Raw genomic sequence first — 26,415 nt, forward strand, 5'->3', positions numbered from 1 at the left:
CCTGCGAAATTATTCTTAAGGCCCAGTGTTCGTATTATCTTGTCAGCGTGTCTCACGAAGGCAAAAAAAAAAGATTTCATATATTTTTTCAAAATAAAATTGGTGACCCAAGCAAAAATAATTCCAGGACGTAAGTAAAATATTTTTGTGAATTATTTTTCATTTCCGTGAAAGTCCGGCCCTGAAAGAAACACCTTTCAATGCGAAGGTACAAATCGTCACAAACCAGCATCAAATAACACTTTGAAAAATCTTCATTCAACCCGTGTACTTTTGAATTTGTTATACGCAATGAAAAAACATTTCTACTACGTGTCCGAGAATTGTTATCTCATCTCTAGACAGTGCTCTTTTTAAAGCCTTTAAAATAAAATTAAATTCAAGTCCTCGTTCGGACAGTGTATTTCCTTAGTATGTTCATTCATATAAAACGGTATTTTTATTTCATGTTCTCATTCAATCTTACATCGCCAATGGGGTGAACGAATTAAAAAAAATCATTATTCTATTTAAAAGTACCTACACAGTTAAATTTTGATCTTAAAAATGATAAAACATTTTATTTATATTTTGATTTTGGTGTTAATCTTTTTGGATCAATTCTATTCATCAAAAGCTGTAAGTAAAAAATATTCATTATAAATTTGTTTCATTAAACAGCATTTTTTAATAAATGTATGTTTGCATTTATTTGCATAGGCTCATAATAAATTTAATGATATATTCAATTTTATTTTAATAACTTGTTTTATTAACTTTCGAAAGTTATACCCGTCAATGTAACTATGAAGAAGATAATACTTATAAAATATAAATGAAACGTGAAAATGAACAAGACAGAAAATAAAAAGATAGCAGCCAGAAATATGTGAAAAATTAATTGAAGTTTATATTCTTAATTCTGAATATGAAATATGAGATCGACAATAATGAAGTATAATAAATAGGTGCCAATGGCCAAGTGGTTAGAGGCGTTGTCCTGTTAAGGCAGACACCCTTGGTTCGATTCCCAGTTGAGACCGTTACCTTTTATTTTTGTCTTGTTCTGTTTCGTGTTTAATTTAGATTTATTAGTATTATCTTCTTCTTCAATGATTAATCGTATATTTTTATTTAATTTTTCAGATGACAAGAGCTCAAATTAAAAAGGCAGGAAAACTCATGAGAAATGTGTGTCAGCCAAAAAATAAAGTTACAAATGGTTATTAGTTACTTTTATAGAAAAAAGATACTATTGTTTTTGACACATACGCACGAAACAATGATATATTTAAACAATAAAATTATTTCCGATGGCTTCTGTTTTCCGAATTTTCTTTTTACTCAATTTCTTAAAGAATTATTTTTACGTTTTGAAAACTGCCACAGTATGCAGTTATTTAAATTTATTTCTTTATCCTAAACACTAGATTATATTATAATTCTTACTTTCAAATTTAAAAATATATAGTTTGATTTTGGAACACATAAACAGTGAAGATGTAAAAGTTAAAAGTCCATTTTCTCAGTTTGACGTAGACCTACGTAGTGCAGAATAGTTTCAGGAGTGTGAGTTGTATTTTTTGTTTGTGTAAAATTTATTTTGTTTTAGAGCAAGTAAATAATATCAGCGGTGGAGAATTTATTGAAGATAAAAATGTCATGTGTTACATAGCTTGTGTCTTCACTATGGCCCAAACAGTAAGTTCACAAATTGCGCTAAAAATTATTCATTTTTAATTTATATGTATATCTCTAAATAGTTCTTCTAAACTACGCAACGGATTGTGATATAGTTTTCACTATCATTTAGAGAATTTTTTCCGGAAGGTTTATAATACATACATATTATATTTATAGAAAGTAGAGAAAAGTCGATGTTTTATAATCAAGATGTAAAGACAATATTTTAGGGCACTACATTGCAAACGCTGGCTAAACCTTATGAGATACATCAATATAATGTACTACGGAATTGTAGATCTTAAAAAGGCCTACAAAAAAGTCCGCTCTGGTGTATGTCTATATATCAAGGACAACACCCAGCAACGCCGGTACACTTCAAATAGCATCTTAAAATATAAAAATCACTTGTTCGTACAAGCTAATCTCCAAAACCGCTCAACCGATTGAAATGAAATTTTGTGAATGTGTATGGCTGGTTTCAGCTTGAAATATAGGATATTTTTGGACCCGATAGGTGGCGCTGTTATCGAAATCTAAAAAAAAAATTTAAACAAAATATATATATTGTTTTTTAGATTTCTCTTTCAAAAATACATACATATACACATTTTCCTACATAGAAGGCGGTCTGTGGCAGGACGACATCATATATTATAAAATTCATTCCAAGTGGTTGAGTTAAATTCTGACTGGTTTCTAATCTGAATGTATAAAAGTTCAGCCTGCGTATGTTGAAAAGTAGTTGACCGATATCGCTGAAAGTTTTACAGTTTGTTGTTGTTAGCCGGGGACGCTGGGACAAGACTTTATCGTTAAAAGGCATTATCTCTGCACTGCACATGTTATGAGATACGGAGTGAAACCAAAAAAGACATAATGTAGTTTTTTAACAGTAAAAATGTGGAATTCGTGATACTACATGAAGTGAATGGTATACAAAGTCGGGGATGCCCGAGGAAGACGATAATCAAATAATTATTTCTAAAATGAAACGTAGATGATTAACAAAGAAAGAGGTGTAAGGAGAATGTATGACTTGGAAGTGAGTGGTGTAAGAGGTCGAGGACGCCCGTGGCACGATCAATTGAAACAAATACTTATCACAAAACAATAATATTATTTCCACTAACCCAACCAACCCCCGGTACTCGTCAACTAGTATATCGTATAACATCAGTCAACACATCACATAAAATAATAGCAAATAAACTAAATGCCCTCCATATCAAATTCCAAATATCCAAGTCTTGGATATTTTTGATTTGGATTTCTATATTGGATTTACAAAAGTGAGAAACGCAACAAAAACCATTAATATATTTTATGAAATGATTATTTAAAACGTCATAAAAGTTGTCCAATAAACTATTCCCTATTACAGCTTGAATACCAGCACCTAATGCTAAAAATTAAATTACAAAAAAACCAAACATCTACTGTGCAAAAACATCAAGACAAATCATAGCGATGAGATGCGAAGTAATGCACAATCATGCAAAAACATGTGTTTTTGGTTTGAATATTTGGTCGCCTAGGAATAAATAATAATAATAATAATACCTGGATGACTTTTATAGCGCCGTTTTTGTGCAAAAACACCTCAAGGGCGCTGTAAAACACCTCAAGGGCGCTGAGTATTATATTTCAGTTGCTTTAATTAAATACTACGAGTAGAATACATTCTGGCCTTTGAAATGATCGAGTATTTTTTAGATAAGTCTTTTTATAAGCCCAGAAAAAATAATGTATAAGGCCTAAGAAAACTGCTTTAAAGTTCAAAATCTCCTACTTACGAACCCATTTTCAGTTATTATTTTATTGTATAATGTGGCAAATTAAGTTATTTATAAAATGATCGGAAAAAAATATATATTTACGCCTGAACATCCACAAAATAAAATAAAAGGCATTTTTTGGCCATGTTTTTTTCTTGCATAAATCAAAACAATCGGATGCTGTTAAGCGGGAATTTAAACCTTATCGCCATCTACGTAAGGGGTGTTATTGATAACGGCTCGACTTAAAATAATACACGACGTAGTGCATCGCCTTAAGTTCTTTAGATTATGATTGGAAAACTTCTTAATATTTTTGCCTGAACTTCGCAAAATGAAATAAAGCATGAATTTTGGGGATGTTTTTTTTGCATAAATCAAATCAGGCGACCGGTGTTAAAAGGTGCGTGATTTCTAATTTACAAAGTTGTCTTAACCAATGGAACACCGATGGTTCTAATAATATGATACTTACTAGAATAATTTGCGATGCGATTTTGACCTTAATGCTTCGAAAAATGTATGAAAAACTAGATCATCATCGTTTCGGCTAATAAAACGTTAGGTTCCACTAATATTTTTTTCTGTTTTACCGGACTAAAGTCAATTCCAATCCAAAATTACTAATAAATACGGGCAACGAACATTAACTTATCTTGTCCCTTGTATATTTAATAAGATGACAATGCATATGAAAACGAATCAAATTGCAGCACTAGATAATAAAATCCTGGATAAAAAGTAAATAGATCAAGATTTTTTTCATATTGATATTATTTATAACTACATTAGTATCCATTGATTGTATGTATGTTATTGTATAAATATGTATATGGGTATGTTTAAGTATGTTGTGTGCCTTTGAGTGTGTGTATGCCTATAAGTATATTGCCTGTGTTATATATTTATGCCTCTATATTGTAGTCACTTGAAATGTTATTCTTCTATTTCCATTTTCTATATTGTGGATTCTCATTATATGTGTGCTTTAATGCTATAATTAATATTCTTGTACAATACGATTTGTGCAAGTGCAATGTTTTCATTTTGGAATAAATTAGATTCCTGTTAAAAAATTTCCTACTTATTACATTATGGAATATGGTTTTACATAATCTTGCATTATCAATTTCCCTAAAAATTATTGTTACTAGCAAAAAATTACTTCGAAGTACATTGTGTAATTTATTATTATTTTTCAGATCAAAAATGGAAAAATAAGTTACGAATCCGCCGTGAAGCAAGTGGATCTTATGTTCCCTGATGACATGAAGGAAGCTGCCAAAAAAGCCTTGGGTCAATGCAAACACATAGGTCAGATTATTATGTGAAAAGATTCAGCCCCTAATCTAGGAAAATTTTATTGGTCTCTTTTTGATTTATAATTAACCCGACCGTGTCAAGAGTCAGAATAACAGAACAGGATGAATGAGACGATGTACGAATATGAATGAAGCGAGGAGTGTGTGCCAAGAATAGCTTAGCTATAATAGTAGCTTAGTTTAGCTGTTCATCCTCTCTGCCTACCTCGCGAGAAAACGGCGTGATGATTAGCTAGTCAGTTAGTTTACATATATATATGGCAACCTGATTGGAGTTCAAATATTATCTTGATTTATGGCTGTGATAGAAAAGGTTTCTCGTGATATCCAGCACAATATAATATTGGAGGACTATGAGATTAAAGCACTGGTCTCAGAGAAGAAGAAAGCATGGTTATGTCTGATTGCGGCTGGAAGTGCTTCCAGTGAAGAGAAGGATCGAGCGAAAGAAGTATATAAGGAATGTAAGAAAAAAGGTAAGAGTTGGAGTGAAAGAACGAAAGAAACGCCTGGAAGAGGAAGAAGGAATGACAAACCATTTCCAAGAAAATATTAAGTTGTTTGCGAAGGAAGTCAAAAGGTCCCGGTGTGGCCCAGAAAACGGATGCATGAAAGTGATAAAATCGAAAGATGGAAAAGTGTTGACGAATGAGGAAAAAATAAAAGAGAGATGGATGAAGTATTTCGAGGAAGTCTTCGAAAGCGAAGTGAGTGACAGTGATTCCAGCGGCGAATCAGATATGAATGATGATGGAGTGAATGTTACCGAAATTAGCATGGATGAGATAGAAAGATCAATTAAGTGTATGAAGAATGGTAAGGCTGTCGGTTTCGATAATATTGCTGCTGAATATTTTAAAAGAGGTAGCCGTATAATTCTCACATGGTTGTGCAATCTTTTTAACCAATGTTTAAAGGAGGCTTACACGCCTTTAGATTGGAGAAGGGCAGTGATCATGCCATTATAATTATACAAAGGTAAAGGGTCACGTATGGAATGTGGGAATCATAGGGCTATTAGCCTGCTAAGTTCAGTTGCCAAGCTGTATCGTAGAATTTTGATTGAAAGGGTAAGAAAGGAAACAAAGGATAAAATATGGGATGTGCAAGGTGCTTTTATGAGTGGAAGGGGGTGCATGGACCAGATCTTCTCATTGCGTATGCTCACCGAGAAGTTTCTGGCAAAAAACCAGAAACTTTTCTGTGCCTTTGTAGATCTACAAAAAGCATACGACCGAGTCGACAGGAAAAAGCTATGGAAGGTGTTGTCCAAGTATGGAGTGAATACGAATCTGACTCAGGCAATTGCGTCTCTGTATGAGAGAAGCGTTGCATGTGTTAGGGTGAACGGTGATTTTACGGGGTGGTTTGATATCACAAAAGGTGTTAAACAAGGCTGCGTAATGTCACCATGGTTATTCAATCTATACATGGATAATTGTATGCAAGAATTGAAAGAGGTGAGATTGGGCGCGAATTTGAGTAATTTGAAAGTATGTTGTCTCTTGTATGCTGATGATGCGGTGCTGATTGCTAATAGTATGGATGATCTGCAGTCTCTCGGGTCTAGGATGAACGAAGTATGCATGAAGAATGAGTTAATGATGCATGTAAGTAAGTCTAAAGTAATGGTGTTTGAAAGAGAAAGTACGAAAACATTGTGCAATATAGCTGTGAATGAGGAATACTTGGAGCAGGTGGATGAGTTTGTGTATTTAGGAAGCGTGTTTACGAGAGATGGGAAGGCTGACAGAGATATTGAAAGAAAATTAAATGCAGTTAACTCCATTAATGGAGGACTGAACGCAGTTGGCGCTAACAAAAAATGTCCAAAGAAACGAAGTCCACAATGCTGGTGCCTACCCTGATGTATGGAAGTGAGGCATGGAACTGGCAAAGAAAGGATGAAAGTAGATTGAATGCTGTTGAAATGAGATCTCTGAGGCGTATGTGTGGTAAAACCATGTATGATCGTGTGAGGAATGTGGAGATCCGCAAAGAGTGCAAGGCTGATGTAAGCGTAATGAGTAAGATCAAGAAAGGACGCTTAGATGGTTTGGGCATGTAGAGCGAATGAGCGAAGAAAGGAGTGTAAGGAGAATATACGATGCAAATGTGAATGGTAGCAGAAGTCGGGGACGCCCGAGGAAGACATGGCAAGACCAAGTGAATCAGATACTTGATTCGGGCCATGTCAAGAGTCAGAACAATAGAAGAGTATGTATGAGACGATGTATGAATGTGTATGAGGCAAAGAGTGTGTGCCAAGACCGAGTTGTTTGGCGGTCCGTCCTCTCTGCCTATCCCTGCGGGGAAGCGGCGTGATGGTTAGTTAGTTAGTTAGTTAGTTAGTTAGGAAATAAAAACCCGCTGCCGCGGTTTGAATATTCATCGGTTCTTTTTTTAAATAACAGAGGGTGCCACTTCCGTTTTCAACAAACCTGAAATTTACATGCATTACGAAAATAATATTGGAAGATGGAAGATGTTTTTGTTGGAAATTCGTTATTACAGAAATTGAATATTTTTTTTTGTGTTTAACAATTTCAGCGGAAGAGTACGCTAAAGACATCTGCAAAGCATCCTTCGAAGCCGCAAAGTGCATTTACAAGGCTAATCCTGACATGTTCCTGTTTCCTTAAGGACTTGACAACTGAATTATGGAACGAACCGAAATAAATATAAGAAATTATCTCCACTAAGTAATAATGAAAACCGTACAAGTGTTTATTTTTCATTAGAAATTAGTAATCGCTTCGGAAAAATACACTGTAATTTTATGAATAAACATTTCTGACAACAAAATATTGTTAATAATTTTTCTACTGGTCTGGCTATTCATATCTGGTTTATTAAACAAGATCTTCCATATAATAATAATAAATAATTTTCCTCTAAATTCGGTAATAGATAATCCGGATTAATCCCTAATTTGTTAATTATTTTAAAACTGAATCACCCACAAAATAAAGGGCGTTAATAAATAAATAAATTGAAAAAATATTCCGAGAAAAAATAAATGCCCCCGACGGGAATCGAACCCGCAGTCTTCTGATTGTCGGTCAGGTGAACTACCCACTATGAATAGCAATCTATTTCATTCAATTTGTATGATAATGGACGCTGTAACGCTGTCCAAATCGTTGACTGGAGGAGAAAGGAAGCCCAACAATTAATCACAATAAAAAATATATACTTTCACCACATATTCGTTCGAGCAATTTAAAGTGTGGAAGCTTCTGACCTCTCCCCTATCTTTTTTTTATTTTTTCCCTTTATTTAAGTCTTAACTACTCCCAACTGTCTGGAGCCAGTGAGACTATGGCATAGAAAATTTCGGTATGTTTTGAGGCTGAAAGTACTGAGGAGGGAAGGAGATGGGGCAGAGGAAGGTACGAGAATACCTTGCTATTAGAGCTGGTAACCAAACACTGCTGAAGCCATTTCAAGCAACGTTTCATTTCTGAATGGTGGTCTTACATCAGGTCAATAATGAGAGTATATTCCACTCTGGAACGTGCCGCAAGGATACTATAAATTATTTTTAATGAATAAATCTTGGAATAACATAAATTCATCAGACATAATTTACGGATTGCTAGTTGGGACCCTCACCCCTCGACCACGGAGGCCGTCAAAGTTTCGAAGGCTCTTTTCTCGCCCATGATTCCTCTTATTTGCCTTTTATTTGTTATATTACTCGTATAACGAGCTTTCGATACTTCTTCCCTATTCATTCTGGACTTGACTTTGGATTTTTGTCATTATTCTAGTCTAGAAAAGAGAGACAGCCCTATTTCCTTGCCCTATTCACCAAAGCATAATATTTTCCATTCTGAAACACATTTCTTGTCCGCAGCCATCTAGAACAGTTACCCCACACCTTGAACGTTCGTTGACTGAAATTTCTTACATACAGAACCCTTGGACCTTCTCGTTGAAGTTTCTCCATTCGTGACCGAATTCGATATGCTCTTATTATTCTCGTTATACTTCTTCTCCGTTTATGTAAGTGCCAAAGAATCACCATTTTCCACCGAATCCACTAAGGTCCAAGATACATTAAACCGTTCTGGAATCTACAAACTTTAACTACTGGTTTTTGGTACTAACCATACGTTTAATAAAAATACAGGAATCCAAATTAATAATTCATTAAAATAAAATAGGAATACGCCTTTCGAAGCATTTGAAATATTAAAAACAAATAAAAATAGCTAACAGAATTAACCGGCAGTCCGATTTTAAAATTATTCTGTTTCTCCATATGTAACCTTACCTTTTATGTGCCTACCCCTCTACCAGTCTGTCTCTGATGCTCTCTCCCTCTCTTTGCTAAATGATTTCTTTTTATCTTTTGTTTACGTTATAATCTTCACCTCTACTGTAATTTAGTTTATACATTTATTGTCCTGATGAAGGTTGAGATCAACCGAAATCGATCGAAGTGTATAAATAAAATAAAGTGGTTTTAAACATGGAACTTCTTCATTTGTCTAAGTGTTTCTTTTCTTCGATAGAATGATAGAACATAACTTATAATATTAGTTATGTTATAACAGCTAAGCTATTTATTATGTTCCTGAGTCCCTAATTTTTGTGAATGTTTAGTTGGGCGAAATTTTCTGAAAATGAAAATGAAGAGAATAAATAAAAAAAATTGTATCTCCCTAATAATATTACTTGGCCAATGAATACTTTCTGTAACTAAGACAAATTTAAAGCGACGATCGATGCTGAAGCAAGATACTAATTGACTGAAGTCCACTTTAAACTCGACCATTTGTCATTTTTCATCTCTGTAGTTTGTTCCGGTTCAAGATGGTGGCCATGTTGGATACTACATTTTAAGAGTATTAAATCGGACCAATCAATATTATGGTATCTGCGGGCCCAATGAGGTTTGAAAAAAGAATTGAGATAGTGACATTTCTTCGGACAAATTGCAGAATTCTTTATTTGAAATAATAATATATTTATTGTTTATAATTAAGTGGGTAGGTATTTAAGTACCTACTTACAAATCTTGTAATTTCAGAGGAAATTTTGGTATTGATTTATTAAGTAAGACAAAATTATAAACATACTCTGTTACTTTGTTAGCCGAGATGACTCAAATAATAATAAATCAATAACATGCCTAAGCATATTGATCGTAACACTTTTTTCTGAGTCCAATATAAATGCCACCCATCTCTGTTTCAAGCAACACAACAATCACTTATAACAACATCTTTATACCCATATTAAATACCGAACAATAAAATTTGTTGTGTAAATTACTAGGTATGGCTCTTGTATAATATTGAAGACTTAAATGCACAATGTAGCCATAGCTGGTACAGGGGTGAATTTTTTCACAAAGGATCTCAAATGCCTTGAAATAGTTGACCAAAGATAAAAACAAATAAAAATCCAAAATAATGCGATCAGAAAACTTTTATTTCTTTTTTTTTTGATTTTCTTCAATTTTTTAAAAATTTTATTAAGTTGAAAGAAATATACACATTTCACTTTCTTAATTTAAAAGAACTACCTAAATATAATTGTTTACTACCTAACTTACATAAGTATATTTTAATTTTTCTCGGGCAAACCGTTTTTTCTTAAATATATTCATTCTATTTACTAATGTCAGGCTACTGGGAAGAAGATTGTATACTCGTATGTGTACAGTTGTACACTCTCGTGGTTATCTGTTTCTTTTACATGTTCAGTCTTTGCTGAATGTGTGTATAGTGTATTATGTTGTCTTGTGTAGTGTCCATATTCTTGTGATGTTTTTATAAATATTGTCTATAAATCCATTTTGGATTTTGTTGATTACGAATATACGACTATGCATCATAAGGTTTTTTTTATTAAAGAATTACAGATCAATCGTTACGATGTACAGATATACCTACAAACGTTTCTTTGCAGTCACATCGTTATTATAAAATAATAATAATGGATGATTTTATAGCTCCAATAACAATTTAATAACCAAGTCAAGGGCGCTTATATTGAGGTTACCTACAAAAATATGTTTGTTAGTTCTTATTTTGAAGCACATGAATAATAATTAAATCCATACATCATTTTATAAAGAAAGGTAACATAGTGGTTCTAACACAATGAGGTTGTCTCCTAATTTTTTATGCAAATATATTACATTTAACGACAATAAAATTAATTTTTAGAAATCTCCAAAAGTGACGTTAATGACAATAATGAAGTAATGAGCTTTCAAAGTGAACATTAGTAGAATGTATGAAATGTGTCAATTACACTCTTCCCGGCCGGCCGCAAATATCAATTTCTGTCCTGAGCGTGCTCTAATAAAATTAATAATGTGAAATATCTGTGTAGGAGACAGCCTTATTACCCTCTAGAACTCTGATCCAAGCCAAAAGTTCCTAGATAGTTTCAAAACTTTTTTTACCATAATCATTTCGTTTGTACAGAACTTTTAACTATACAACCATTGCTAAATGCATTTTTTGTATGGACCAAACCCCTCCCATATATTGATGTTTTGTAAACAATCCAGCATCCTAACCTAATCTAACTAAACTCTTTAACTTTATTATAAGTAGGTAAAGCAATTATCCCTGATCTCAAAAGTATTTAGAAAAAAGTTGGCACCTCATTGTGGGGACGCGTTTTCATAATGGTTTCAAGGCGCAAAAAACCCAGTCCAACCCTGACTGAACTAACAATTTAACAAAGTAAACAAGTTGATATAAAGGGAAACTTACTTTTCAACCAGCACTTATTATTTACCAAGCGCAGCATTTTCAACTGCGGGAATTTGTTGAGAAGACTGTGCCAAAATTTAGATGTGAAGGTTTCTACTTATTTTTGTAGGTGAAGAAGGATTACTCGTCACAAACTTTCGCCATTTACTCGTGAAGGAAGTCAAAATGAAGGGTATCGCTGTTTTCATTATCTGTCTTGCCTCCGTTCATGTTTGTAAAGGGGTAAGAATAATTTTACTACACGAAAAAAACGTTGTCCCTTCGCTTTATATATATTTTTTCAAGTGTAATTCTTTTATGTACCTTTTTGATTTTTTATCAGATGACCGAGGCGCAGATGAATAAAGCTGGGAAACTCATGCAAAATGTCTGCGTACCGAAAACTAAGGTTACCCTAGGTAAGCAAACTTCTATATTGTTTAAAATAGTTTTAAGGCGATGCACTACGTCGTGTAATATTTCAAATCGAGCCGCAATCTATAACACCCCTTACGTAGATGGCGATATGGTTTAAATTCCCGCTTAACACCATCCGCCTGTTTTGATTTATGGAATTTAAAAACATGGCCAAAAAGTACCTTTTATTTTATTTTGTGGATGTTCAGGCATAAATATTTAATTTTTTTCCGATCATTTTATAAATAACTTAATTTGCCACATTATACAATAAAATCATAACCGTAAATGGGTTCGTAAGTAGCAGATTTTCAACTTTAAAGCAGGTAAGTTTTTAGATTCTCACGGCCAAAAGCATTTTTGTTGTTTGTTTTTGGGGTGTTATGCCGTGTTGCGCTAACTCCTTCTTTAGCCGACGTTTCGGACAGCGTTGCAGTGTCCATCATCAGGGCAGATCCGGTAGATCCGGTAGATCACATCTTCGTTTTACTGAAGGTTTACTTCTACCGGATCTGAAGATGTGATCTACCGGATCTACCGGATCTGCCCTGATGATGGACACTGCAACGCTGTCCGAAACGTCGGCTAAAGAAGGAGTTAGCGCAACACGGCATAACACCCCAAAAACAAACAACAAAAAAAACTTTAAAGCAGTTTTCGTAGGCCTTATACCTTATTTTTTTCTGGGCTTATAAAAAGATTTTCTAAAAAATACTCGTTTATTTCAAAGGCCAAGATGTATTCTACTCGCAGTATTTAATTAAAGCATCTGAAACATTTCTAGGCGACCAAATTTTCAAACCAAAAACACATGATTTTGCATTACTACGTAAGGCATCGCCTTAATATAATGTTAAATGCTCATACACGGTGTCCGGAAGCTAGTGGGAGAAACGGAAACTGGCGAATTTACATTAAATTAAATTTTGACATATACATTTTTATAATATGTAATTAGAATAAAATAACTTTGTTTTGACGTATACATTTTTGTTTAAAAAATTTTTCTTTCGGAAACTTTATTGTTCAAAACTTTTGGAGCAAGGTCTCGCTTCTTCGCATTTTAAAAGACAGTAAACAGTTGATGGTACCCTCGCATACACCCTTTTTTCAAAATTTCCATAAAAAAACTTTAAATCTGTACACGATTTACTCAAAAACGAAATCTCAAATCAAAAAAGTTACACAACAAAATCTGACTCCAAATTTGACGTAAATTCATGCATCAATTCACCAGTTTCCCGCTTGTATCACTGGTTTCCAAACACCATGTGTAATTGTATAGGTAAATAGTATTTATTAAGTCAGGAAAAAACATTATTGGAAAGCAGATCGTTACGCTGAATATTACTTTTTTTTATTATCCGCTAATATAATGTTTATATTAAATAACTCTTTGTAATGACACTAATTTTAACGATAGACCAAGAAATCTACTAATATGACTCTCTAAAACTCGCAAACTTAGATTTCTGGAACCATTAAATTTGCACACAGCTTTTTGTCTGAATTTATTGGTAATTATCACAAGCTATTGAACTATTAAATACACATTATTCAGCAATAAAAAGTGGCTAATTAAGTAGCTATTTAACTGTACGGAAGGTAGGTACAAGAAGGGTATACCATTGTATCTTTTAAATCAATATTAATTTACGCTAAGTCTATTTTTTTTTTTTTATAACTTCCGATTTTATTGTCCGGGTTAAATCTTCCCCAAAGGAAAAACTTAACCCTTCCACACACTTTTCCACAAATGATCATCTAGTCAATCAACACTATGTAAGTGCATTATACATGGTGTCCGGAAACTCGTAGTACAAGCGGGAAACTAGTGAATCTACATCACATTTGGAGTCGATTTGGTAGTATAATTTTTTTTGATTTGAGCTTTCGTTTTCGAGTAAATCGAGTCAGAAGTTGATTTATTTTTTGATCAAATTCTTATAAATTATTACTGAAGATCAAAGTACCCAACTAATTAAAACTATTTAAAAATTTAAAAGTAAAACAAATAATGACGAAAAAATTTGAACCCTGAAATAGCCGAAAAATATTTTTTTTTGTTTTTTTTTTTTATAAAAATGCTCAAATCAAAAAACTTTATGTTTATTTGGGTTCCCCGTGTGGTATACATTCTCCAGTTTCCGGCTTGTACTACGAGTTTCCGGACACCATGTATAAGCAAAATAAATACAAAACAATACAAGAACAACACGTCAACTCACCAGAGATCAAATGGGAAAATAATTCACCGACTCCAGATATTTTCATATCAGAGGGTTCGGCTCGGTAGAACTTCTAACAGGGCCTATAAATCCTACTGATCCCTCAAAATAAATATTTAAAAAATCTTTCGTTATTCTACATGTATTCAAAATGACCGACTTTTGCATCTTTATATATAAATTTTTTGATAGATCTAATACGCCTAAATTTTTAAATACATGTATATTATATTTTGTATGCACTTTTATTTCCTACTTGTATCGCCTTCTAGAGCTTGTGTTAATTTTATATTTTCTATGGTCATTTTACGATCAAATGCCACAGTTAATTACAATTATTTCTAGAATATGAAAATGCTTGTATACTGTGATGTACAATTATTGTTTATGGTATATTTATACCGTAGGTGTTAAATAAATAAATCGTTTTGAAATAATGATGTCTTGTGGTCAAGAAAGGGAAGTCTTTATGTGTTGTACTTTTAAATATTAGGTTTTGATCGCCAATGTTGACGTTTCCTCTTTAGCGAGTGTACAGTTACAGGTAGGTAATTTATTAGTAATTAATACTAAGCACGATATAATGTCCGCTGTATCTAATAATTAAAATATACTTCTTGTCGGAAGGAGATGAGATATCTCGTCATTACGATCAACCTTGGCCTTGGACCTGGTCTATTAAATGAAAGAACAATAAAGCACTAACTGCTGATTATCTCATAATATTATCTGCTACGATTAAGAAAAGCGCAAATTTTTCTCACACTCTTTAATTAAATGTTTTCCGAAAATATTTTTTTTTAAATAATATTACATATGAAATAATATAAATTTGAAGTGTAGTTAATCATGACAATCTAAGAAAAAAATCCTAACTAAGTTTTTTAAACAAAGCAATTCTAATTACCAAAAACATATTAAACAAATGTAATTACAATTGTCCCTAGTAATCGTAGATTTTCTTTCATTTGTTCAGATAACAAAATGACCACCCTCCCATTTCATTTTAGTCGCGGCGCAAGTAGTTGTTGGAAACTATTCCGAAATTCATAGATTAATTATAAAGTTCAAAATTCTTTAACTAAGATAAAAAATATTTTTTCAATTTTAGAAATGCATCCCATAATGATGCATAAACAGAAACGATATCAGCTTTTCATCTACCTACGGGAAAGCAAAAGTGTTATTCTAAATTTAATAACCAATATATTTTCAGACCAAGTGAAGAACATAAAAAAAGGCGAGTTCTCGGAAGACCAAAGTGTCAAGTGCTACATCGCGTGCGTTTATCAGATGGCTAATATTGTAAGTGTACAGCGGAACCTTTTTTATTGAAGATGTTATTTTGATAAAACTCTCGTATTATAACTACGACAATGTATCTCGTGTTTTTAATTTTTTTTTCAGTTGAAAAATGGTAAACTGAACTACGAAGCTGCCATAAAGCAAATCGACTTTATGTTTCCAGAAGAGAGGAAAGCTGGAGCCAAGCAGTCTCTGGAAGAATGTCGATACGTTGGTAAGTGCCTACTTTTATTGTACAAATCAACGGCCGCTTGTATTGCCCGGCACTGACATCCAAGATGGCTGCCGAACTTGATGGTTCATTTTTGTACATTGTTTATCACTACTAAGACATTAAAAGTTTGAACCTTTGGTCTGATGGTATTTTTGATAAATTTCGCAATTCGATACAAAACAACATACAAATTATTCTAAATCTTGTTGCAATAATGATTTGAGTTATTATTTTAAAAAGGGGTTCGAGGTTATAAGCTGGTGAAAAAATACGCGAATCAGCATGAAATTGAATACAAATTTAATGTTTAATACCATGTACCCTAAAATATTTAATAATACGTCCAACTCTAGTAAAATATTGAAAGTATCAACAACGATGGCCGCCAGAGGCGCTGGTGTATCATATTGACATTCCTTTCAATGGCGGCAGATAGTATTTATTTAGCGCTGTTTTGTGCTTTCTAATTTGTATTTGTATGTATGAGCAAGAAAAGCAGTAAGGTCGTATGTAGGTTGCCTATTTTTTTCTCTTTCTATAATTTATTATCGTAAAATAAAGAATATAATAATATTTTACACAAAAACCATTAAAATGTCTAAAGACAACCAAGACGCACAACTCACGCTGCTGGTTGGCGCTAGTGTAGCATGCTGCCAGCAGAATATATGGGAAATGTCAGAAGTCGGAGGTCGGAGGTATCATTAATATTATAGTGTATTCGATGATAAAAAATTCCAACAAGACGCCTGCGTATCTGCCGCTAGAGGCGCTGATAGGATTTACTATAATACGTTTTCTGTTTTTTTCTAGCTGATAAACACAAGGATGTTTGTGAGGCATCTTTTCAGGCCGCCAAATGCATGTACAACTCAAATCCCCCGAACTTTGTTTTCCCATGAAAACTTAATACAACTATTCGTATTATCAGACAAATTTAAGCAAATAATAATTGTACATTTTATAATATTAGGACCATTTTGTATACATTGATTTAGTAAAAATATGTTTATTCACATAAACTATTAAATATCTGAATAAATCATAGAATAAATAATATCACTTGATTTATGTACAGCGAGAAGTAATTAATAAAAACTTTGTCAAAGTGTTCGCAGATGTTTTATTTATAATATGTATTATCAATGTCCCTTGTGATAGGTAGTAGTTATCGATGGGTTCATCATATTAGTTATAAGTAGACATCGGATTATATGCACTAACAAAGTGCCAAAATATGCATGCAAATATGCACTAAAAAGGCCGAAATATGCACTAAAAACTCTTGATTTGCCCAAAATATGCACAATGCAAAATCAAAAAACCATTTATATTTTTAAATATTTTAATTAAAGACCGTACAAAAACAGCGAAATATTCTTAAAATTATGCATAGTTTTTGTGACAATATACAACTAAGTATTTTTCCAAATTTTCGAGCTCAAATTTGTGACGTTTGTTACCCAGTATTAATTTGTACGCCGAAAACGACCTCTCTACGTCAACTGACGTCATTGGACAAAATTTAAAATTTGGCGCCATTTCTGGAGATATCTGTTTAGGCAGGGTATGACCTGTGCCGTTGATGTAGGCATTAATGTTCTTCATATCTTCAAGACTCGGGTTTTTAAGCAAAATAGAGTCTCACTTTTTACAAATCTTTTCTGATATTGAATTAGGAAGGGCGTTGGCGAGTTCGATCATTGTTTCCAGTATTTCTATTGCTTTAATTAGAGGAAGGTTTTTTGTTTCCAATTTTTTAATGGTATCTGGTAACTTGTGGAAATGTGTTGAGATGAGGGCGATATTTTGTTTAATGGATGCGTCTTCAAATGCTAGCTTGCTTGAATGAATTGCAATGGCCTCAGAACTGTCAAATTGCCCAACTACTTGTTTTACGGCCTCAAAATTTTCAGCATAGAATAATACTGCATTTAGCCAAGTACCCCATCGAGTAATTATGGGTTCTGGCGGCAACGCTAGATTTGGCAATTGCTCTTTATAAGACTGCACACGCGACGGTGCTTTTAAAAACACTTTTTTGTAGAGGAAATCAATTTATTAACATTCCCATACTCTTGCCGTATCTCTTAGCAAGGCGATGAAACCCGTGAGCTAAGCAGGTAATTTGTAGTAAATTTGGATAAAAAGTTTGCAAGGCTTGGCCAGCTTTCACCATGTATGGCGCAGCATCAGAAACAAACATGCAGATTTTTGAAGTGAAACTTCTTTACGCGCGTCATGCAATTTCGAGGAGTAAAACCAACTCATGACCGAAACGAAAATGCGGGACCGATTAAAGTTCATTTGATGTAGTAAAAGTTTTGAAGTAAAATATAAATGCTTCTTAGCTCATCTCGACAACTGGCGTTGGTGGTGTAATGGTCAGCATAGTTGCTTTCGAAGCAGTTGATCCGAGTTCGATTCTCGGCCATGGAATATTATTTTTTTGTTTTTAAGGAATTTTTTTTTTTTAATGGTTGACCATAATATCAATCCACTAAGTAATATTTTAGGCCTGTAGCATAATTGAAAAGTTAAAGAATGATATAAAATTTTTTATGATGTTAACGATAAAAAAATGAAAAAAAACATAAAATTAAAATAAAAAATGGGCCAACGGCACGCGGTGTTCCCAAGCGGTCACCCATCCAAGTACTGACCGCGCCCAATGTTGCTTAACTTCGGTGATCGGACGAGAACCGGTGTGTTCAAAATGGTATGGTCGTTGGCAAAAGTTAAACAATATTAATTTCTATTCTACCTGCCAATAAATATATGAAAATTAGTATAAAAAAGCCCTAATAATATTGAAAAAATTAGCAAGGTGTGTGCGAGGTTGATAAAAATAATCATTACATACGCGCTTGAAAAAGATCGTAATTACATTAATAAGTTTGTAGGAATTTTTTTTTTCAATGGTTGACCATAATATCAATCCACTAAGTAATATTTTAGGCCTGTAGCATACTTGAAAAGTTAAAGAATTTTATGATATTATTAATTATAGTAATGATAAAAAAATAAAAAAAACATGAAATTAAAATAAAAAATAGGCCAACGGCACGCGGTGTTCCCAAGCGGTCACCCATCCAAGTACTGACCGCGCCCAATGTTGCTTAACTTCGGTGATCGGACGAGAACCGGTGTGTTCAACATGGTATGGTCGTTGGCAAACGCTAAACAATATTAATTTCTACTCTACCTGCCAATAAATATATGAAAATTAGTATAAAAAAGCCCTAATAATACTGAAAACATTAGCAAGGTGTATGCGACGTTGATAAAAATAATCATTACATACGCGCTTGAAAAAGATCGTAATTACATCCATAACTTTGCAGGAATTTTTTGAAGTGAAACTTCTTTACGCGCGTCATGCAATTTCGAGGACCGGAGTAAAACCGACTCATGACCGTGACGAAAAAACGGGATCATTTCGCTATAGGAGCCTAGCTAATATTATATACCTAGTTTAACTCACTCTCCTAACTCATCTTCGCTGTCTACAGGCAGAGCGCACGACTGTGGTCGTGAAGAACCGAGGTTCGATCCCCGCTTTAACTAATTTTTTTTTTCTTTTTTTATAACTTTTAATTTTTTTTATCACATGCTACTTATAAATATGTCAATAGACAGAAAAAAAGAGAGAATGAAATGAAAAGAGAGAGAGAGAAGAATACTAGAAGTTTCACTTCTGTCTTGCGTAGGCTTGACACACCCATTTTTTCATCCACAGAACAATCGGGAAACAAAGATCTTATGGAATCAAATATGATTTAAGATTTTCACGGCCAAAAGTATTTTTGTTATTTGTTTTTGGGGTATTATCTTATGTAATCATTTATTATTATTATCTTATGGAATCATTTATGGAACGAGCAACAGTTGAATGATTTGTTTTTTCTAGGATTTTACAGGCAACCAAGTCACCTAGCTCCATATGCGTAGATTATACCTCCCGCTATTAAACGAAATAGGCACGATTTGGGAAAAAAGGCTGAAATATGCATTAACGTCATAATTAGAGAGTTATAATCCGATGTCTAGTTATAAGTTATAAGACAAGGTATGCAAAAAATGTCTGTATATGGACTATGGTCGAAAGCTTGCCGCACGGTGCCGTCACCTGATTTTGCATGTCTCTATTTTTTTTCAACAATTTTTTGTAAATAGGTGTACTAAACACAGTATAAAGTGATGTAAATTATACCTACTAAATGCAAACTGTAATTTCTAATCAATCAGGCAAAAAAATCCCACAACTCGTTTTTAATATATCCCTTTCAGCACTGGCTGATACGATCGTGCGGGTCCGTTTATAAAAATATTTCTCGAAAACGGTTTTTAATTTAGTTGGTATTCCGGCCTACAATGACCGTGCGGGCTTGTATCTAAAGGTGCCTGTAAACGATCAAATTTGTTTGTCAAATTTACGTGTTTGTCAAATTATTTGAACGTCTGCGGCCTTGTTTGATGTGTCTGTCAAACAAACTACGTGTTTGATGGTGTTTGACGTGTTTGTCAGAAATTCTGATTGACGGAAAGTTTGATCCGTATCCGTCATTATCAAGAAAACAAAATACTACACTATTTACCTCACTTCAGACTGGATTCAACAAATGTCAACAGACAATCTCCGGCGAAAGCTGTAAATAAATAAACTGATATTTGACAAAATTTGGTTTGAACGTCTGCGGCCTTGTTCATCAAACACGTGAAGAGCAAACGCAAAATTTGACAAACAAATTTGATCGTTTACAGGCACCTTATAAGCCCTACTGGCCATAGTTTCCAAAATTTACCGCTAGGGGCATCATTAAAAATTGTCAAAATGTCGCGTCAACAACGGAGCCAACCTCTGCCTCGTAAGTTATTTATAAATACAAATATATAAACTATTTAAGTAATTCACCGTGTTATTATTGTAGTTAACATGTTAATCAATGAGTTAATTCTTTTTTTTAGTATGACATTCAGCATTGTATTATTTATTAATGACAATATTAACACCAGCACGGGCGTGCTGGTCAGGTTTATTCTCATACATTCCATTCCAATTCTGTCCGATAAATATTTGCGGAGTGTTATAATTTTTCTCTTTTTCTTTCTTTTTCATTGAGATAATGTCTCACTAATAACACCAGATATTCATTGTAACTATGTTTGGGCATAATAAAATTGTATTGGAGTATGTTTTTAAATTTTTTTTAAATATTTTTTTTAAGGTGAAATTCCTGAAATATCACCAGATGATGAAGGATTCGAAAATTTTGTCCTGAATGCTATTGGAGATGGAAACGATTCGGAAATAAAGCGATATTCGAGTGAGGATGAGGACCTTGTTGCTGATACCCTCGCATTATTAGCGGACAGATCCATTCCTCAGATTCCAGACGTGGAAGAGAATGACGATCAAAATGATGATGTGTTGGATGATGTAGAACCTGTTGCATCTACTTCATCTGTGAGGAGGCCTCCTCTAGTGGGCTAGTGGTAGATTTTGAAATCTATCAAGGACCGTCCGCTCCACTTCCCAACAGAAAGTTAAGCCTAGGTCCTGGTGTCGTTCTGCGCTTAGCACAAACTTTACCACCTAACAGCTGCCTATATTTCGATAGGTATTTTACAACACTCGCCTTTCTAGAAAAATTAGCTCAAATCGGTTTTCATGGGATGAGAACTATTATGGCTAACCTTTTAAGAGGTTTGAAATTAAAACCTGATAAATTGATGCAACAAGGAGAACATCAACAGCTTGTCAACGAGAATATCGCGTTAATTAAATGGCGAGATACAAAAACAGTTTTAATTGGGTAAAACTGTACAGGAGCTGATTCCCTTTCAACTGTCACGAGGTGGAACAAATCCACAAAGACATACGCTGCTGTTCGGGCACCCCAAATTATAAATAAATATGACAAGCTAATGGGAGGTGTGGATATTTGCGACCAGCTAATGGAGTGTTACCGTATGTGGATCAAAACTAAAAAATGTACCTTAAAAACCATAATACACCTTTTGAACTTGATTTTGGTAAACACGTGGTTGTTTTATCGCGAAGTATTAAAAAAAATGCAAATAAAAAGCCTTTAGACTTTTTAAAATTTCGTTTGGAGGTTTGTGAACCGCTTACTTCAACTCCAGAACGTAAAAGAAAGTCACCTGAGGATCTGAACGAAGAAGAATGTGAGCATACCCAAAATAAACAGTACAAGCCTGTGAATCTGCCAGTAACAGATAGGAGATATGACGGTTATGACCATTTGCCAATATTTGATGATAATATTGCTACACCAAGAATTTGTAAGTAAGTTGGAAAATTATAAAAGCCGAACAAAAATTTTATGTGAAAAATGTAAAACCTACCTGTGTCTTTCACGAAATAAACACTGTTTTAAATTATTTCACACTAAATCAAAGAAGTTGTTAGTTATTTTCGTATTCAAACATAATAAATCTTAATTTCGCACAAATAAATTGGTTTTATTACTCTTTTTCGTAAGTCATTGCTACAAACAAATTTATCTTGGTTTGTATAAGGATAGTCCTGACCGTCACGATCGTGCTGGTGAGTTTACTCGGAAAATTGGATTTTCCGAATTTTTCCAATATTTTTCTGTGCATTTATGGGATTAAATTATTCTAAAAATAACAAAATTCTGGAAAACAAACCTTTTTTTCTTCAGTGCTGAAAGGGGTATAGAATCCTTTGTCAAACAAGTAAATTTACACATCGCAGGTTTGCAGCTGGTTTGAGAAGTCCCGGCTCAAAGCCCTAGCCTCGGGGGGGGGGGGGTGGGCGACAAGGTTTTATGTACCTTTCTTGAGACGTAATTAATTAATTTCGAAAACAATGGATGGAAATTTAAGAATCTGATGCAGGTTATCCAATAAAGCGCTCCCGGGACGGCGGTATGCCATACCCATACCCTCCTCCCAAATGAGACAGAGGTATTGGGTATCCAATAATTGGTTCCCGGAGCGGCGGTACCCATACACTCCTCGCAAATGTAAATAGATATTTTGTAAAAAAAATATTATTCAAATAAAAATGTTACAGCATGAAACTAGTTTCTTCTGTGCTTGCTATAATTTATCAGCAAAAAAGCATTAAGTCATGCAAAACTCTCCTAGTTTTTTTAAGAAAGAAATATTCTATTATTTTTGGATAAAACGTGCGGGCATCAGTAGACAATAAAACAATCTATTATTTATTACTATTACTATTCGTAACTAGAATGACTTCTACACATTTAAAAAATGTTTATGTTACTCAAATTTTCAAATACCACTATCTCTAACAAGTATTTATGTTTATTTTTGGCAGAAAGCCCTAACAAATTTCATTGGAGTTGGGCGAAATATTACCATTTAAGGATTCTAGAGAATTTGATGAGACAACGCACGCGGTTTCATCGAATCGAAAGTCCATTGAACGTACACTCGTTCATTCTTTTTTTAATGACTTTCCTTTTTATAAGCAATGCTACATTGTTTGATTAGTAAGAATCAGTAGCGTAGCTAGGTAACCAAGGGCCTTGGGGCAAATTAAAAAATGGGTGTGTCAAGCCTACGCAAGACAGAAGTGAAACTTCTAGTATTCTTCTCTCTCTCTCTTTTCATTTCATTCTCTCTTTTTTTCTGTCTATTGACATATTTATAAGTAGCATGTGATAAAAAAAATTAAAAGTTATAAAAAAAGAAAAAAAAAATTAGTTAAAGCGGGGATCGAACCTCGGTTCTTCACGACCACAGTCGTGCGCTCTGCCTGTAGACAGCGAAGATGAGTTAGGAGAGTGAGTTAAACTAGGTATATAATATTAGCTAGGCTCCTATAGCGAAATGATCCCGTTTTTTCGTCACGGTCATGAGTCGGTTTTACTCCGGTCCTCGAAATTGCATGACGCGCGTAAAGAAGTTTCACTTCAAAAAATTCCTGCAAAGTTATGGATGTAATTACGATCTTTTTCAAGCGCGTATGTAATGATTATTTTTATCAACGTCGCATACACCTTGCTAATGTTTTCAGTATTATTAGGGCTTTTTTATACTAATTTTCATATATTTATTGGCAGGTAGAGTAGAAATTAATATTGTTTAGCGTTTGCCAACGACCATACCATGTTGAACACACCGGTTCTCGTCCGATCACCGAAGTTAAGCAACATTGGGCGCGGTCAGTACTTGGATGGGTGACCGCTTGGGAACACCGCGTGCCGTTGGCCTATTTTTTATTTTAATTTCATGTTTTTTTTATTTTTTTATCATTACTATAATTAATAATATCATAAAATTCTTTAACTTTTCAAGTATGCTACAGGCCTAAAATATTACTTAGTGGATTGATATTATGGTCAACCATTGAAAAAAAAAATTCCTACAAACTTATTAATGTAATTACGATCTTTTTCAAGCGCGTATGTAATGATTATTTTTATCAACCTCGCACACACCTTGCTAATTTTTTCAATATTATTAGGGCTTTTTTATACTAATTTTCATATATTTATTGGCAGGTAGAATAGAAATTAATATTGTTTAACTTTTGCCAACGACCATACCATTTTGAACACACCGGTTCTCGTCCGATCACCGAAGTTAAGCAACATTGGGCGCGGTCAGTACTTGGATGGGTGACCGCTTGGGAACACCGCGTGCCGTTGGCCCATTTTTTATTTTAATTTTATGTTTTTTTTCATTTTTTTATCGTTAACATCATAAAAAATTTTATATCATTCTTTAACTTTTCAATTATGCTACAGGCCTAAAATATTACTTAGTGGATTGATATTATGGTCAACCATTAAAAAAAAAAAATTCCTTAAAAACAAAAAAATAATATTCCATGGCCGAGAATCGAACTCGGATCAACTGCTTCGAAAGCAACTATGCTGACCATTACACCACCAACGCCAGTTGTCGAGATGAGCTAAGAAGCATTTATATTTTACTTCAAAACTTTTACTACATCAAATGAACTTTAATCGGTCCCGCATTTTCGTTTCGGTCATGAGTTGGTTTTACTCCTCGAAATTGCATGACGCGCGTAAAGAAGTTTCACTTCAAAAATGGGGCCCCACTGCTATGTAAACTGACTAGGTTTTATCAAATACAAATATGAAATATACAAACACTTTAAAAATGATAAGCTACTTAAGCTCTTTTTTGTGCACTGCAGACTGCAGTGCAGGTAATAAAAATATTAAACAGTAACACCATAAATTACAATTAATACTTGGTGTAGGTTTGGCTAATAAAACGAAATAGAGAAGATTCAAGGGTTTATTATATAAAGGTCGGGCCTACCAACTGACTAAATAACAATTATATTTACAATTTTTTCCTAGCTTTAGTTTTCGCAAAAGTATCAATGACTTCGTTTAAATCCAGGCTTGATGCGGTTTTGTTTTCAATTGCTATTAGCGATAAATGTCAGAGTCGAGTTTGGCCCATCTTATTTCTTAAATATTTTTTTATTATTTTTAATTTGCTAAATGACCTTTCAGCTGCTGCAGAAGTGACAGGATTTGTAAAGAATAATAACATTGCTGTAATTACTTCCGTTAGGTCGCATTCTAGCACTCCATATTTGCTCATTATTTCCTTACATAATTAGAGTTAGTTGAGGTAAAACTAGATGGTAAATATTAATAAATTGAAGTGAAAAACTAGGGCCTATTATGTCTGAATATTTTCTTTGGAATTTGTCACACTTTTGTAACAAAGTTGCTTCATCAACATGTAATAAAAATGTTGGTGTTAGAAAATCGAATATATGACAGACTGCACTCATACCAATAAAACGTGTATCTAATTGAGATATTACTGTGTCTAGTACATTATTGAAAATCTCAATTTTAAATATTTTTTCTCGGTTTGGAAATCGGTGATCAGCAGCTAATTCATCAAAATGTGTTTTTAACTTTTCTTTGCCTTTTTGACCACTCGAACAACTGTGTTGTTTAATTCTTTCTGATAAATGCTTCCAATCTCGAATTCCCGTACACCAAACATTATTCCTTTGTGAAGCAAATAACCAGCAGGGTTGACAATAGGCAGCGTCTAGTATTTTGGAATAACACAACCAAAAACAATTAACTGGCCCATATTTAGAACACGAAAAGTAGTACGATTTTGAAAAACACCTATTGTTCTGGTTGATGTCTGTTGGAAAAGGTCCTGAAGGCTGTAAAGGCCCCATATCAAGAATTTGACGTTTTTCGTTATCACTTAATATTTTGTTCGTGAAGTTTCCCAAGTCATAAGAATATTTGAGGTCTGTGGTTCCTCCAAACCCTCCGCTCTTACGTGTGTCATGCAAACATCATCCACGTTCTCATGATCGGCGGCGGAGGTATCTCCAACTGCAATAATTGTCGAATCTTCTTCAGTAGGCTTCTCAACCAACACTGCAGTTACCACATTATTTGAGTCACTATCAATAGAAATATTTTGGCCAGATGTACTTGCAGAAGGCTGACTAAAAAACTTGTCAATTTTGGGTAATTTTTGTTTACTATCTTCTCTTTCTTGGCGTTGTTTGCGTTTAAATGCACCACTGGGTTTCTTCTTTTTATCCATATTTTAATACGCTACAAGTGTCGTTGGGGAATGACGCACATATCACTATCCGTCAAATTGACAACACAAGAATTTAGGGGAATTCCCTAGGCATAACTTTTGAATTTCTCTCAACTGAGGGCCCGTTCCCACTTCCGTTTTCAAATCGGAGGCGGGTCCCGTTTTAAAAACGGATCCAACGAGTCC

The 26,415-nt window shown here is 33.8% G+C and overlaps 2 protein-coding genes and 4 non-coding genes across 6 annotated transcripts; 4 read left to right on the forward strand and 2 right to left on the reverse strand.

The window, feature by feature from the left end:
* Positions 1 to 1,125: 1,125 nt before the first annotated feature.
* On the forward strand, positions 1,126 to 7,404 carry LOC149415636 (general odorant-binding protein 72-like). Its single transcript, XM_089642496.1, has 4 exons — positions 1,126 to 1,201; positions 1,592 to 1,680; positions 4,643 to 4,754; positions 7,313 to 7,404. Exons 1-4 carry the CDS (start codon positions 1,126 to 1,128, stop codon positions 7,402 to 7,404), a joined length of 369 nt encoding a protein of 122 aa, XP_089498622.1.
* A 4,420-nt stretch (positions 7,405 to 11,824) lies between these two features.
* On the forward strand, positions 11,825 to 16,547 carry LOC149415637 (general odorant-binding protein 72-like). Its single transcript, XM_089642497.1, has 4 exons — positions 11,825 to 11,900; positions 15,343 to 15,431; positions 15,534 to 15,645; positions 16,459 to 16,547. Exons 1-4 carry the CDS (start codon positions 11,825 to 11,827, stop codon positions 16,545 to 16,547), a joined length of 366 nt encoding a protein of 121 aa, XP_089498623.1.
* A 1,712-nt stretch (positions 16,548 to 18,259) lies between these two features.
* LOC149415638 (5S ribosomal RNA) lies at positions 18,260 to 18,378 on the reverse strand. Its single transcript, XR_016303793.1, has one exon. It is a non-coding gene; the product is annotated as a 5S ribosomal RNA (ribosomal RNA).
* Positions 18,379 to 18,700: 322 nt separating this feature from the next.
* On the reverse strand, positions 18,701 to 18,819 carry LOC149415639 (5S ribosomal RNA). The gene has a single exon (XR_016303827.1). It is a non-coding gene; the product is annotated as a 5S ribosomal RNA (ribosomal RNA).
* A 4,935-nt stretch (positions 18,820 to 23,754) lies between these two features.
* Positions 23,755 to 23,873, forward strand: LOC149415640 (5S ribosomal RNA). The gene has a single exon (XR_016303828.1). It is a non-coding gene; the product is annotated as a 5S ribosomal RNA (ribosomal RNA).
* Positions 23,874 to 24,195: 322 nt separating this feature from the next.
* Positions 24,196 to 24,314, forward strand: LOC149415641 (5S ribosomal RNA). The gene has a single exon (XR_016303794.1). It is a non-coding gene; the product is annotated as a 5S ribosomal RNA (ribosomal RNA).
* Positions 24,315 to 26,415: the final 2,101 nt, after the last annotated feature.

Source organism: Hesperophylax consimilis, chromosome 18 (genome assembly GCF_061612785.1).
Source record: "Hesperophylax consimilis isolate HC1 chromosome 18, BYU_Hcon_1.0, whole genome shotgun sequence".
NCBI lineage: Eukaryota > Metazoa > Arthropoda > Insecta > Trichoptera > Limnephilidae > Hesperophylax > Hesperophylax consimilis.

Coding starts and splice junctions, on each gene's coding strand:
- LOC149415636 (XM_089642496.1), top strand. CDS start 1,126: ATGACAAGAGCTCAAATTAAAAAGGCAGGAAAACTCATGAGAAATGTG. Junction 1,202..1,591: donor AAAAAATAAAGTTACAAATG/GTTATTAGTTAC, acceptor ATTTTGTTTTAG/AGCAAGTAAATAATATCAGC. Junction 1,681..4,642: donor TCTTCACTATGGCCCAAACA/GTAAGTTCACAA, acceptor ATTATTTTTCAG/ATCAAAAATGGAAAAATAAG.
- LOC149415637 (XM_089642497.1), top strand. CDS start 11,825: ATGACCGAGGCGCAGATGAATAAAGCTGGGAAACTCATGCAAAATGTC. Junction 15,432..15,533: donor TTTATCAGATGGCTAATATT/GTAAGTGTACAG, acceptor TTTTTTTTTCAG/TTGAAAAATGGTAAACTGAA. Junction 15,646..16,458: donor GGAAGAATGTCGATACGTTG/GTAAGTGCCTAC, acceptor GTTTTTTTCTAG/CTGATAAACACAAGGATGTT.